This window comes from Nannobrachium achirus (assembly GCF_963921795.1).
Source record: "Nannobrachium achirus genome assembly, chromosome: 2".
Taxonomy (NCBI): Eukaryota; Metazoa; Chordata; class Actinopteri; order Myctophiformes; family Myctophidae; genus Nannobrachium; species Nannobrachium achirus.
The window spans coordinates 15,748,038-15,764,310 of record NC_137811.1 but is presented as its reverse complement, the minus strand read 5'-3'; the positions used below and the strand labels follow the sequence as shown (position 1 = coordinate 15,764,310).

General features: G+C 45.2%; 1 protein-coding gene across 1 annotated transcript in view; it reads right to left on the bottom strand.

The window, feature by feature from the left end:
* Positions 1-15,809, bottom strand: part of adamtsl4 (ADAMTS-like 4) — a 118,814-nt gene extending 103,005 nt beyond the window's left edge. Inside the window, exon 1 of the mRNA XM_080751713.1 lies at positions 15,669-15,809. Coding sequence (XP_080607839.1) covers positions 15,669-15,691 — 23 coding nt within the window. The 5' untranslated portion in view covers positions 15,692-15,809. The remainder of the gene's footprint in view (positions 1-15,668) is intronic.
* Between the last annotated feature and the right edge of the window lie 464 nt (positions 15,810-16,273).

Genomic DNA, 16,273 nt, shown 5'->3' with positions numbered 1-16,273 from the left:
GTTTAGGCACTCACTACACTGACTGAGCACACACCCGGTGCACATTTCCGAACGCACCCTTTGATACACTCGGACTGAAAGACCTGCTGAAAACACTCTCCCGGGTGCCAGTATCGCGAGACTATCCACCGTTTCCTCTCTGGGAACCAAATCTTGCGATACTTCGGAGACAGAAACGATTATTATCTACTGTTATTATTATTGTTTCATTGTGTACTGTGCACATCGAAAAGCAAACCCTAACCCTAACACAATTACAGTTAAAATGTTGTGAACCACAGTTACAAGGGGGCTGACCCAGGCGTTTCTTCTTGAAATGCCTGGATCCCGAGGCTAGCCCGACAGAGACAGATTATTTGTCCCTCGGGGTCCTAAAGCCCTTCCCTCCCCCACCCTGATATGAAGCATGATGACACATAAGACAGCTCACACTGTTTCCTTCTATTTCTCATCCTGTTTTCCTCTCAGCGCCTCTGGCCTTAAGTGACATCTGATCTAAAGACACTGCAGGCCCTGAACCCGTTGCCACATTCTTGGGCCCGATGCGACGCACCGCGAGCTTGTAGATCAGCTATCAGAGGCAGAGTCATTTAACCGCCACTTAAGCCCCATTTAACCCATTGAGAGCGATTCTACAAAGAGTAAAAGCCTTGCCGAGCCATGAGGCCCATAGGGCAGGAGCCTATCCCCTGTTTTTTGTAGCGTGAGGCTTGATTGATTGATTGATTATTTAATTAGACTAAAAAGGAGAACAGTACACGTATAGTCAATACAATTGAAATATAGTACTGTACAAGTACAGTTAAACACCCTCCCTAAAAGGAACATTCCAAATAAGACCTTTTACGGTCTTTTTATTTACGTTGGAAGCCCTCTGTATTTAATTCATGGACATAATAAATAGCAAGCAAAGAAGACATTCAATAATATAGCAGTTATAAAAAACACTATACTGTACAGGATAGGGGAAACAAGGGGGTGGGGCTAAGGTAAGGGGGGTGTGCTCACTTCTGGCCTCCTGAAAGGTGAGTTTTCACTCAGGGCAGTTTTGAAGGATGCCAGCGAGCTACATGTTTTAAGGGAGGTAGTCAAGGAATTCCACACCTGGGTGGCAGCGTTGTAGAAGGATAATTTACCCATATTTGTCTTATGGGTTTGTGTTATCAGGTCATTGTGTGCGCTCCCTCTGGTGTTGTGGCTGTGGGTGTTGCTAACCTTTTGGAGATGTTTGGTCAGATAGGCAGGCAGCGTATATCACAGGGACTTACCCCCAATCCAACCCTTGAAGTTGAGTGCCAAGCAGGGAGGCACTGGGTCCCATTTGGTATGAGCCAACCAGGGTTTGAACCACGACCTCCCAGTCTTAGGGCGGCCACTTTAACCACAAGGCCACTGAGCCATTCTACAAATGCCCTCCAAATCAGTAGTTCACCCAAATTCCAGAGGAAACCTTGTATGTCCAAAACCTTCCTTTTTGAGCGGTGGTCACACCGTCTCCATAGCGTGGCCGTGTGTGTATCCGTGTCTGTCTGTGTGTCTGTGTGTCTGTCTGTATGTAGCCTCTGGTGTAGCCTGAGTACCCTGGGTGACCAGAGAGGTGCTGTTGAGTCTAGCCTGGCCTGTGCATCAACTGCAATACACACACACACACACACACACACACACACACACACACACACACACACACACACACACACACACACACACAAGGGGGGAGGGGGGGGGGGGGGGGTTGGTGGGTAAACCACCGCTCAGTTCACACAGGTGTGATTTTTTCTTATCATTTTAAAAATGATTAAAAATAGTGAAATTAGCCGATCTACAAGCACACAACGCCTCGCGATGTGCTCGTAGATCGGCTATTTTCACTAGTTTTGAGCGACAGTCTTTTATGATGAAGCAGGGCTTTACTTTTCTCCAGCAGCAAATTTGAAACTTGGAGATACAAGGTTTCTGCTGGACAGTGACGATAAAACGCTTTCCCAGTTTCAATCCTAAAATAGCAGATCCACATGTTCACGAGTCACGACGCCGCGCAAAACACATTGCGACGCGTCGCTGGCTTGTAGATCAGCCGCGGTAGCTATTTTTGAGAGGGGAGAATTATAGTGAATGGTTTTGAAAATGTTTCTCCTGTAATGACTTGCCCCCTCAAAAGAATAGGGACGGCATGTTCAAAGTGGTTTAATAAATGTATGGTTGCCGGGCAAGAAAATGTACTTAATGGACCGTGTGAATTAAGATGAAGTCAGTGCTAATCTAAATTAAGATCACTCTGCTGAAAACCACCTTCTAAAGACCTGGAGGGGGTTTTACCACCATCTGAAGAGTGAAACAGACCCCACCCCACCCTACAGAACAAACTAAATAGCACAGATTAACATGATAACATCTTGGCCTACAGTGTGAGTGTCACAATAAACAGGACAAGATCTACACTGATTTGGCCTGCCTGCCTCCCGTGTGTGTGTGTGTGTGTGTGTGTGTGTGTGCGTGTGCGTGTGCGTGTGTACGTGCGTGTGGACACTCCCCTGCATGTGTGTGAGGCCGATCTTTGAAGTGGTCCTCTGTGTCAGCTGCATAATTGGTAAATGGTGCATTTAGAACGCCTTTCTCCATAGCATTATACAGTGTGCATTGCGTGCGCGCACACACACACACACACACACACACACACACACACACACACACACACACACACACACACACACACACACACACACACACACACACACACACACACACACCACTGCAATTGTGCAAATAGTGCCAGAAATTAGCTGGTCACAGACGGAAGGACGGGCGGACGGACGGACAGGGTGCAAAACAGTCTCGGCCATGCCTTTTCGGCCTGGTGGAGGCATTAATGGCTGATATATCCGTCTGGATCTGCTACTCTTACTGTTGCCTCCTACCCAAGGCAAGGCACTCCAAGCCACAAGAATTCACCTCAAATAGCTTCCAGACGACAACAAGCTGGAGTCATTGTAATGGCAATATTCCCACTTTCCATTGTCTGTTGCCACTACTCTTCAGGTAGGGTAAGGGAGTGATCGTACGCAGACACAAACAACAGACAGACGGATGTCCAGGCCATGTTGCCGTGTTGGTTGTGCACTTATTGAAGAAATGCAGTTGACGTAGGCCTACCAGTCTTAAAGGATAACTCCGTACTAAATAACATCTCGGCCAGGGGTCTTCAACAGGGGTCCGGGACCCCTAGGGGGTCCTCAGAGTTACTACAGGGGGTCCTCCAAATCATTGTGTGATAGAAATGTTTTGCCCTGTTTTTTTACATTCACCACTTGAACCATAGCATCCCTATTCTGGGGAGAAATTTTGCCCGAAAATAGCCGATCTACAAGCTCACAACGCCTCGCAGTGCGAGGCGTTGTGAGCTTGTAGATAGGCTATTTTCGGCAAATAGCTTGGTGTAGAGGGGAAAAAGAGTGGGCAAAGTACAGAGTGAAAGGTCAAGTTTACTAAGCATTAACAGTTTAAGTGGTTAATGTGGAAAATACACATACTACTAATGATGTGAAGTCTATGAAAAGGTTTAATCTGCGACACAATTTCATACAATATGTAGTGGGGGTCCCTGCTTCATCTATGTCTCAGCCAAGGGGTCCTTGGCCTGAAAACGTTGAAGACCCCTGATCTAGGCTCATGTTCCTACTTATATTGATCCCAAAATGACTGTCCATGGGGTCTGCAGACATGCCCCTGTTGTCCAGTTTCCCCAGCAGAACCCAGCAGCCCTCAAAGCAGAGAGTGGAGCCCATACTGTGAGCCTATCAATTTTACACGGTTATTGTTGCGGTTAAAAGTGATTTCTTCTTTCATGAATGTGTTACTAGTTGTCATTACAAACACAACACAAGCCATGCCTTGGTTGTCCCACACGAGCCGCCACAGTCTCATAAATCATGTTTTGGAGTGAGCATTCGGCACAACTGCCCATTCGGCACAACTACCAATCAAAAATCACAGCAGGTCTTTTCTGTGACTTTGGCAAAACACATAACAGCATAACATCTGTTTAGCAGAGTGTGGCGGCTTGTGGCGGCCAACAATGGCATGGATGCATGTGTCATGACAACAAATAACTGGAACAAATAAATTAACTGGACGACAGGGGCATTTCTGCTTGATAGACCCCACGGACAGTTCTGTGCACACGACGCTGTCGCGGAACGGAGAATAATAATGACGAATGGTTTTACTTTTGAGCACGACTTTGAACGTGTTGGTAACTTGGTACAACCAAGAGGCGGCCGACCCCCACCAGCCCTTCCCGCGAGTTCAATGCATTTTAATTCAAAACATAATTGGCATTAGTGTTTCCATTCACTAATGCGCATTACGTCGATAAGCCTCAAAATCCACCTCCTCCAAGCGCTTAAATGTTTTTGCGAATAATTAAAGTTTATTCGAATTTTGAAGTGTTTCCATAAAAAGATTTATGCGCAAAAGCCCATATGCGCAAACAACGGCTTTATGGAAACGCAACTTGTATCTGTGTCTGTCTCTGTGTCTCGGGCTGTGTCCGAAATGCGGAACACGTTCCCTACTCCCTAACCCTAAATGAGGGATCCAGATGTAGTGTACTACAGTAGTGAACAAATCAGCGCATTTCGGACACTACCCCATCGCCATCTGGTTGCGTCATCGCTGTCGCACAGTTAAAACACTCTAGCGCTGGCTTTTGGAGCAAAAAATAATAGCCGATCTACAAGCTCTCAACAGGGGGCGAAGCGTCGCGTTGTGAGCTTGTACATCAACTCCCCAATGTGGATTGGAAATAACATACCAACATGTTGCGTTGTTATTATGAGAAATAGGCCAAATATAATTATGTTTTTATTCATCACAATTCAATAAAATAATGTAAAAAAATGTATAGGCCTATATATAATTTTTAAATTGTATTCATTCATTGGTGAATCAATGAATGAATAATGTTTATGCCACATTCATTTGTCTCACATGCAGACATACACCCATGTTTGTGATAAAATAGGTTATTCTTGCTAATTTAAATAACATTATTTTATCATGATTATTATCAGCTGTGGAAGGTTGGGAAGAAAAGATCGAAAAACAAAAGCCTCCAGCGTCTATTCTCGTATATTCTCTTCATAAACAACTTTAGAGCTGTTTTCATCATTAAATGATGAAAAGCAAATTTTATTTCTCTGGTGACAATGCTGTGGACAGTTGTTTTCTTTAGCCGGTGGTTCTGCTACGAGCGGTTCTGTTGCGTTTGCTCAGCAACAGGTGGCTACGCCTCCTGCCATGCAGAGACGCAGAGACGAACCTGCAGTGTGCGTGTGCGCGTGCACACCGCATGTGCGTGCTCAAAGCGCGAGACAGCGGCCGCAGCGCAGTGCATTGTGGGGCGGCAGGGCTTGAATAGCGCTTGAATAGTGACCATCGAATGCTCACTACAAATCCAAAAGCATTGTGGGATACTTCACTATATTAGGGTACAAAAATGCTCACTATACATTCGGACACTAGTTCAAAATGGCGGAGCCCCCTTTTAGTACACTACATTAGAGAATAGGGTGGATTTCGGACGCAGCCTCTGTCTCTGGTAACTGTTTGTGCTCCCCGCTACCTGTCCCTTTTCCCAATTACGGAACCTGTGCCCATAACTACACCCTGTGCTGTCTATCTAAAGCCTGCCTCCAAGTGTACCAGACTAGAGGTTCGCGGCACTTCGGGCCGCTCACATCTAGAGTCCACGCCCGCTTCTTTACTAAAAAACTTTTTTTTTTCAAAAAAATAAAAGTTTTTTGAAAAAAAAAAAGTTAAAAAAAAAAAAAAAATGTTTAAAAAAAAAAATTAAAAAAAAAAAATTTGGGGGGGGGGGGGAACTATTGTGGCGGAACTATTGTGCTGCAGCGCACGTTTCCGGTCGGACATATTTGACCGCCGGACGCACTTCCGGTTAAGAACTCTGTGTGCCACGTGATCAGTCCTAGCCAATTGGACTGCTTTGGGTCGTCTGTATGTCGAATGCACCGTTCTGTCAGTTTCAAATTGTAGATAGAGATGATAGGCCAGGCTGAGGCAACATAAAATGGCTCCTACAGTAATATTAAAAACAGAACTTCCTATGGGTCACTTCAGAAGGACAGAGCTCAAAGCACTGGAGCACTCCATGTGCTTCAAAGTTTTAATAAGGAGCAAACAAACGCAGAGCGACTAACTAAGAATTATTCGTTGAAACGATGGTGATGGTCCAGATACACAGACTCAAAGTTCACAGCTTAGTTGAAAGTCACACTGACCTGTGAGTCATCTTTCTTCTCTAATTGAGAAGTTACTATGAAAACCTGCAGCTCAAGTCAGTCCGTCAGTGAGTGCAGTGAGTGTGTCACGCTAGTAGTGCCCCAGCTACGCCACACGATAGGTAACGAGCCACGCAGCTGTGGGCAATCAGCACGTGTTGTGTATTAGTCACACAGAGACACACGGGCGACGTGGCGGTCGCTCATCGCCCTTACGGCGTGTTACTTGTTGTGAACTTACTCAAAATGAGGGGTTCTTGAGAGATTAATTTATTCTGTGATGCAGAGGGAACAATTTAAAATAAATGTTTAAGAAAAAAAAATCACACTGTCTCATCCATTCACACGTGCACGCACGCACGCACGCACACACATGCACACACACATCGACGGTAGAGGAAACCACGCAAGGCAACCTGCTCATCAGGAGCAGTAAGGTGTTAAGTGTCTTGCTCAAGGACACTTTGACACTGGGTACAACAGGTCACTGTCAACATGTACAACGGGTATTGTATGAAATAATTCTAAAAGCGTACAAAATATGGCAGCATTCTAGGTTAGCCTAATAACAGATGTGCACACACACTCTGGCACTGATCAGTGCAGCGGTCTGTGAGAGCTCAAAACCGTTGTTATTCTGTTATTCTGCAAACTATTATTCTGCTAAATATGTGAGGGAGCAAAAACACAAGCAATTTTTACTCTTATGCATTTGTATGCAAAACGTAACAATATTGAATCTTCAGAGTCATACTACAAGTTAGGTAAGTCAAATAAGAAATAAAGTGTGGAGAATTTAAGTAAAGCTGGCTGTGCAAAAAAATCAGCAACAGTGGCATAGTGAATGACTATAGACTAGCATGATGCATAATGTATACAATTGAGAATTCAGAATTGCATCTTCCCCCGGGTTGTACTGAGGCAGGATTAGGGCAGCTCACAACCAAAGTATATACATCTTGCAAATCGCAGTCAATATTACGTAGAGAACTATAACAATTCGGAGCGAGATACAATGCAAAACGTGCAATTTGTGCAAAGACACAGAAGAATATGGTCTGTGCTCTGTTTGGTGTGAGGGTGAAATTATGGGGTAAAGATAGTTGGGTGCTGGTTCAGAGCTCAGCGTTTATGTTGTCGGGCATAAACCTTGTACAGGTATCTCCATGTTTTATCTTGTCGTATAATCATGCCCTATTTTATACTGTATATGTCAGGGTTCCCCAATTAGTTTTCCCCAAGGGCCGAATCATGTCTAGGGTACCAAGCCGAGGGCCACAACATTGCAGGGGGCGGCGGTGGCGTTCCCGCTACTCCAGCGACAGTTCAGATATCGTCGTTGTCGGGTGAAAATCGTGTATGTCCAAATCCGTTCGTTTTGCATTTGTCATTTTAAAAATGATATAAACTAGTGAAAACAGCCGATCTACAAGCAGGCGTTGTGTGCTTGTCGATCTGCTGTTTTCACTACTTTTGTGCGATGGCCTTGTATGATTTGCAAAAGAACGTACAAATTTGGAGATACAAGCTTTCCACCCGACAACGACGATATACTAGTGTTGTTGCTGCTCCTATACCACCATTATTACTGGGGTTGGTGGGGTCCTGACAGTAGCCCCCCGTGGGCCGCAAATGGCCTGCGGGCCGCCTATTGGGGAACCCTGCTGTATGTACAGTGTTGCACAAAAGCAGCAAAAACGGACGATCTACAAGCTTACAACACGCCTTCTCTTGTGTATAAGCTATTTGTGTTCTTTTTTAAAGATCTTAAACATGTTCGCCTATTATGAAGTTGAAGGTTTGTCTGTGGGTTTTATGAATATAAATATAGCATAACCAATGAAAAGCATTTTCCCATTCTGGACGGGTACACATGATTAAAGTGTATTACAGTATGTACAGTATGCAGTACAGTCATTTTTGAAAAAATGTTATGTTTTTCATATTTTTCTCTATGAAAGCCAAAGGTGTAAGCTATCAAATAGTGTTGGAATTGTGTTTCTAACTGCTACAGAGGCTGAGTAATGCGTTTTCCAGGAAAACAGTGGATCATTTTCAAATCGGACTTAGGTCTTTAAGGCTTTATTCAAATCGGCCTAAATGGGTTAACAAGAGCTTGTCACTAAATCAAAACTGCATTAGAAAACGGGTGCTTTTTTTCCCCATTCCCTGAAGAATAACAGTTTGGGACTACAAGGTTCCCATCTGACAGCGGAAATATGCAATATAACACATATTATTGTTAGTACAGAAGGTAGACAAGAAACAGAGAGAGATGGGCAGTGACACGCAGCAAAGGCAGTCAGGATTGGGACTCGAACCCGCCGACACGCTGTCAGGCTACAATGAGCCTAGGTGGAGCCGCTAAGCCAGCAGTCTGTTCTGGTTGCAGCCCGTCGGGCAAGTACAGGTCATGTTCTACTTGCCCAACGGTCATGCCCACTTGCCCGAAAAAGTAAAACCTCCATTATAAAACGATGATAGATAAAATTTGAAATACAGTTCAATTTAACACCTATTGCTTTACTTTCTGGGGCTGTGCGGAAAAAAAAATGCTATCCCTCAATCTATTTATCCAAATGGAATAGACATATTCAATCATAGCTATGTAGGCATGGATTCACACTTGTTATTTTATATTTTTAAGCGTAGCAAGAGTGAAAACGGCACAAAAGTAAACAGTGCTCTTATTTTACATTCCACAGGTGGTGGTGGTGGTGGTGGTGGTGGTGGTGGTGGGGGGGGGGGGGGGGGGGGCATGTTTCTTTTCAGGGGGCAAAAATCTCAATCCATCACCCAATGAAAGCGGACCAGAAGACAGAGTACTCTGGCCACGTTCAGGTGTTTAGGCAGACATCTATTGTTGTGTTTATAGACGGTTGCGTCCCCTCTCAAACGAGCACTTGCCCAGTAGGGCAGCCAGAAAGCAAACTTAACCTGCCCGAAAGTTTTGTTTATCTGCCGGGGGCAGGTGGGCAGGCCTTAGTGTCAATGCCTGCACTGTATGCAGCAGTCTGTTCCCCTCGCACTTGGACTTGAACTCATTCCCTTGCTTTATGTGCTGGCTGCAGCCTGAGAGGCGTGTTTGTCTTTCTTTGTGCCTTCATTACGTGTTGTCTAATGTTTGCGTTACTGCATGTTCCATTATTTATGTGCGTGTCTGTTTGTGCTTTACTTTAAACAGTCTGACGTCGGGGTTGTTTTGTCTGCGAGAGTCGCTAATGAAACCAACAGTATATCTCTGCTGTCGGGCCGAAACCTCCTAAATCTAAAATGTTCATTTTTGGGAAAATGAGCTCAAGTGGAGTTAGGAGGTTTTGACCGAAGGGCTTTTTACTACTTTTCATTATTATACTTTTCATTATTATTTTCAATATTATTTTAACTAACACACAGACGTAAAGGGTGTTCAATAGCACATATTTATGAAAAAAATCAAACCTGGGTTCGAAGTGAAGCGGTGAATTTTTATTCTATGTGTTCTAGAGATATGAAATCTGTGTTCTAGATCTATACATTCTGTGTTCTAGATCTATACTTTCTATGTGCTTTAGTTCTATATTTTTATGAATTCTGAATGAATGAATGATTTTATCTGGAGGGCCAAATTGTCATGTTAAGCTTGACCATTCCTCAATCCTGAATGCACGGGACACACAAAGCCACTCCTTGGAAGCGGCTTTCACCGCTTCAAAAAAGAGAGGGCCATTCGGGTGGAGTTAGCTGGTTTGGCAGAAAGTGTGGAGTTAGGAGGTTTTGTCCCAAGCAATTTTTACGACTTTCCATTGGTTCAATATTATTTTAACCAACACTCAGATGTAAAGGGTGTTCAATATCCCTGATTTATGCCAAAGAAATCTAAAACCTCAAAAATGGAGTTAAGAGGTTTTGGCCAGACAGTGACGATATGCGGAACAAGCTGTCTCGTTTTTTGGGGGACTAGAGGGAGTGGTAATACGGATGCTGGGCTTCAAGTGGTTTAGTGAGAAATAAACCAGAGTTAAACTTAAAAGACCTATCTACTTCAGCATGATGACGCCGAAAATAGCAGATTTGCACGCTCACAGCACGTCTCAAATGAGACGCGCTGTGAGCTTGCAGATCTGCTATTTTCCAGCGTAGAACGCGTCGCTCGACTTTAGCCTACTTCTGCTTCTGCAATTGGTGGTGGTGGTGGGGGGGGGGCATGTTTCTTTTCAGGGGCAAAAATCTCAATCCATCACCCAATGAAAGCGCCTGCGGGGAAGGCCCTGAAGAACTTATACATCCAAAGAAAACGACCCGAAAAAAAGAAAAGTGTGTGTTTTCCCCCTCTCTCGCATGCCTATCTGGGACACACACCGTCCACACCCTCTACTTAGAGACTTTTTAAACTCATATTTAACTCATATACAGTATATACAAGCCAGGGCCAGGGCCAGGCCAGGCCAGGTCAGGGCCAGAACCACCGTGTTTGGGGTGAAAACGAGTGGGGTTTCCAGTGCTCTTTCATGTGTGTTTTGGTGTGCGGAGGTTGGGGCAGGCTGGTGGTTGTGGTGTTAATTCCAGTGGTGGAGAAATAAGTACGCTCGCTCGCGTAGTGTCAGGGGCTGACACTGTAAGGTCTCAGAGGCACTTGACCCGTCGGGCAAGTACAGGTCGCGTTCTGCTTGCCCAAAGGTCATGCCAACGTAAATTATAAAATGATAGGTAAAATTTTACTTTCTGGGCTTTGTGATTAAAAAAAAACTGTCAGAGCCCTCCGGCCATGTTCAGGCGTTTAGACAGATACCCTGTGTTGTGTTTATAGACGGTTGCATCCCCTCTCAAACGAGCACTTGCCCGGTTCGCGGGCCACCCGAAAGCAAACTCCACCTGCCCGAAAGTTTTATTTACCTGCCAGGAGAACAGCCTAGAATATATCATATAGCCGCAATACAAAGGTTAAAGTGTAATTTAGATAGCATGTCATTTAGACAGAAGCTAGGTTCATTGTTTACCTGGTATCCCTGTAGTTTCAATGTAAAGATTGCTATTTTGATATTTTATTGTTTAGCTTTACTTTAAACAGTCTGACGTTGGGGTTGTTTTGCCTGCGAGAGTCGCAAATAAATCCAACAGTATATCGTTGTTGTCGGGGTGGAAACCTTATATGTCCAAAACCGTTCGTTTGGAATTTATCATTTTTGAAAAACGATCCAAACTAGTGAAAATAGCCAATCTATTTTCACTAGCTTTGTATTTAAAATAGCAGACCTCCAAGCTCACACAGAGAGGGCAATTCTTTCAATATAAGATGCTGCAGTCAAGTTCAGGAGAGTTTTGGACATGGCAATTCTGCTGCCTTCAGGTATGGCATTGAAAGGAGGCATTTGCATTTTTTTCACCATAGTAAAAACGGCATTTATGGTCTGGAGAGGGCACTTATTACAGAAGGATGAAAGGGCAGGGGCTCAAGCCCCCTTTGATGTCTATGTGTGCACGTGCCTGGTTGTGAGCGTGTAGATCTGCTATCTTTGAAAAGGTTTGACCCCCTCAAAAAGTACTTTGGTACTGTAATTATACGAAGCAGCCTATAATAAGCACGCGTCTTCATGTAAGATATGGTTATAGCCAGAGGGGACATATTTCTCCATGTCCTCTGTAAATATCCACAACCATTTGGGAAGCAGCGGTCGGAAAATATCAAATGGAAACCAAAAGTTGCGCGGCGCTACCTTGTCTCTACTAGTCAGGAGGACAATAGCAGCACCATTTGTAGGCCTACTACTGAGGTAGGCCACTTTGTCCTTGTACTTTCTAGACAGTTCTCCCCTATTGGTACTTGATTCATTAAAGATGCAGTGCCATGATCCCCCCCCCCCCCCCCCCCCAAAAAAAAAAACAAAAACAAAAAACATGATTATCAGATATTATAATTATACTAGGAGGACGATTTCTTCCAAAAAAGTGTACAAAAAGAGTTAAAATTAGGTTTTTATGTGGCCACACCCATCATCAGTTCCTGGTTGTCATGGTGGGTGGTGACCCAGCTGAAGTCAGCCACACCCACAGTGTTGGGTGAATGGTAAAAGGGGGTGGGATGAGTTTATGACGTCATTTAATCACTGTTTTTGGATCGTCACTTTTGACCCACAAGGTGAAAGAAAACCAGAAAAAGTAAAAAAACTATGGCACCGCCTCTTTAAGTGAAATAAAGGTAATAATCAGATCTAGCGTGTTCAAGTGAGCGTTGCTACTGTATTCATGAGTGGCTTCACGTCACGCGAAGCATGGCCAATGTGACCCTGGGCGCACAACAAACTTTGAGCGCTTTGTGCCGAGATGTAGGCCAGATGTAGGCCAGATGTAGGCCAGATGTAGGCCTGATGTAGGCCACGCCTTCAGAGCCCGGACATTTCTGGGGGCCCGGACAAAGCCAGGTGTTGGAGCTTAGCTCCTTCCAGGAGCACCGCTCAGAAATCAGTGTAGCCTACGTCAGTGGTTCTCAAAGTGGATTCCAGGGACTCTGGGTTCCTTTTGGAGGGTTTAAATTGACCCATACAAGTCTGTAACCCTGACAGTGTACAAATTGAACCAAATGGACCCGTCACTGTCAGAGTTAAGGGGAGACCTTGAAATGTGAAAGTTTCAGAAACGCTAGCCTACGTCTTCTTCCACCTCTGGTTAAAGGCTCTTGACTTCATGTGTGTTTGTGGTGTGCAGGGGTCAAGCGTGGACAGGCATGGTGGTTGTGCTCTTAATTCATGTGTGTTTTGTTGTGTGTGTGTCTGTGTGTACACTACAGTATGTGTGTGTGTGTGTGTGTGTGTGTGTGTGTGTGTGTGTGTGTGTGTGTGTGTGTGTGTGTGTGTGTGTGTGTGTGTGTGTGTGTGTGTGTGGAGGGGGGGTCTCGGCCCCGGCGGTGGTTGTGGTGCTAACTGTCTACTTTAATCACGGTTTACTGCGGCCGCAAACAAACTGTGGGGTGGCGTAAATGACGGTTCCTCGGTCACTGGGAAAGCCGCTGCTTCGCGTTCATATATCCAGGCGGTCCTCCGCGAGCCGGCGACCGCAGGCAGCGGCCCGCGGGCCACATGCAAACCCCACTAATTACACCCTCTACCCGGTGCGGTGCACCACTGTGGTCCACTCCGCTCTCTCTCTCTCTCTCTCTCTCTCTCTCTCTCAGACACCATCTCCCTTGGCCTGCCTCTCTCTCTGTCTCCGTATCTCTCTCTTCCTCTCTCGCTCTCTTCTGGATTTCTCTCAGTCTCCCTATCTCTCTTCTCTCTCTCTCTCTCTTTACATTTGGGAGCGTGTCATCATTTTCGACAGAGCATCTTTTCGACGGCACATCTTTTCGGCGCGAGTGAATGTTAACCTGGTGAAAAGGTAACCTGGCGACGCTGGTGAATGCTAACCTGGGGATTGATAACCACTATGCCTAAACCTAACCCAAACCCTAACCTCAGTAAAACTATGCCTAAACCTAACCCTAACCTCAGTAAAACTATGCCTAAACCTAACCCTTAGTCGAAATGATGTGCCGTCGAAAAAGCGAGATTTCCCCTTACATTTCTCAAACACTGTCTCCCTTTGCCTGTCTCCCCCTCTCTGTCTTGAGTGTCTTCCTATCTCTCCCTCTCTCCATCTCTCAGATAGCCTACTATCTCCTTTTGTCTCCCTCTGTCCCTCTATCTCTCTCGGTCACTATATCTCCCTTTGCCTCACTCTCTCTACCCCCTCTCTCTCTCTCTCTGTGTCCAACAACAAACTCTCCCTCGCACATTCTCTCTCTCTCCCTCTCTCTCTCCCTCCGTCTCCACTGCCACACTAGACTACTCAATTATCCCCCAAAAAAAATCACAGACAAAGACCCTGCATGGCCCCGACACAACAGGGTCGCTCAGGCCGAAGTAACGACCCCCTACCCCGGGGTGTCCACTGGGCCGCTACAGTGGCACATTGGAGGATGAAAACCCCACAGTCACGAAGGGACAGGGAGAGAGAGAGAGAGAGAGAGAGAGAGAGAGAGAGAGAGAGAGAGAGACAGACAGACAGACAGAGAGTTACAAAATCCGCCCATAGAGAAACTCCCAAACTCTCATGCCCGAGGGGTGAATTCCATCACTCCCCGCGCATCAAAACGGACAAGAACTCCAACTACCCAACAACAATAGCCTATAATAGCCCAATACTAATAATGATAATATTAATAATAATAATTACATAGGCTACATGCCTACGCAGCCGTATGCAGTACTTGCACCAGAGGCGTCAATTGGGTATGGCAAGCTATGGGCCTATGGCAGCTGCCATACCTTGGCTACAGGGGGAAATAACAAAATTGACTTTTCATCGTACCTGTTGCTAAGGTATGGCAACATGACTGGTGTCTTGCACGCGCGCGAGGGCGCGCGTACAAGACACCAGTCATGTTGCCATACCTTAGCTTTTGCCGAACTGACGCCACTGACTTGCACGCTCTGCTGGCGCAAGTAATAATAATAATAATAGGTCTAATCAATAATAATGATAATGTCAATAACAATAATTAATAGTATTCATAAGTTTTATTATTATTAGGCCCTATGGCTATTATTATTATTTTAGCCTACTATTATTAGGCTACTACTAAGGTTGTTTATCAGGAGTTCGTGGGGCGGATCGATTCGCTCGACACGTGTTGCGGTGACACAGGCGACACGCAACCGTGTAAAAAAGCAGCGCGTGTGGTAATTGTTAAACGACGGATCCATTAACGCCGGCGACGTTAACCATGTGTGACGTGTAAGTGCGCGCGCGCGTGCGTGTGTAGGCTACTGTGTGCCTACTACTATAGTAGCCTAGACTTGGATCAAGAAAGACTAGATTGGTTTGATCGATTTTTACATTTGCACATAGATACGAAAGTAAAAAGTCAGACTCGACTTAATACATCTTATGTCGCCTTATATTCTTAGCCTTGTATTCTTCTTCTTATATTACATTTTATTGGAGATATGGTTCATGAAATGTAGGAAATAATAGCTCCGATCACTGATCGGCATGCAGAGAATAAAGCAGACCGCGAAACGCGAGTCTGTTTTTTTAGGTGACACTTTTAGTAGCCTACGCTTTTGTGTCACCTAAAAGCGACCCGCACCAGATGATGAGAGAAATAATAATTCACTATCCAGAAGATAGTTGTTTATAAACCCACAATGAATCCTCATTGGAAGTGCATGATCACCAGTGATCTTATAAAGGTGTCTAAAGCATAAGAATCACACAGAATGAACACTGGTCAGCAGCACTCATAGCAGATGTAGATAACATGACCGCAAAGTTCCACCACCATAACAACGCGGGCTGAACTTCTATGCTCAGATGATCAAAGCAGCAGAAAAAGTCTTTATTATGATGGTTTACCTGATAACCGCAGCGAGCCTCATGCTGACGTTGGGGTGGTTGTTGCTTCTGTTGTCAAATAATAACGTCCAGACCCAGTGTGTCAAAGTTTTTTTAGAAAGATATCCCCCCCGTTCCTCGAGCGGTGTGTTGTGTGTGTGTGTGTGTAGTGTGTGTGTGTGTGTGTGTGTGTGTGTGTGTGTAGGCTCCCAGAAAAACAGTGATGGAACAGAGAGAGAGAGAGAGAGAGAGAGAGAGAGAGAGAGAGAGAGAGAGAGAGAGAGGTGTTTCCTTGGCGTGGTCTTCCCCCTCCAGTACTCTCTCTTTACTCGCACCCCCACCCCCAAATTCTCTACTAGAATTCTCTCTCTCTCTCTCTCTCTCTCTCTCTCTCTCTCTCTCTCTCTTCAAACTCTCCCTTCCCTCTGTTTACAGTTCCACTCCCCCCCTTCTCTCTCTCTCTCTCTCTCTCTCTCTCTCTCTCTCGTTTTGGCTAGAGGGAAGCCCCCTTGTCCTTCACTCTGGTTTGGTTTTGATTTTTCATACCGTTCTGGTGTGACAGTGGTGGGGGACAGGGGGGAATGGACAGCTTATACAACTCTCTCTATCTCTCTCTCTCTCATGCT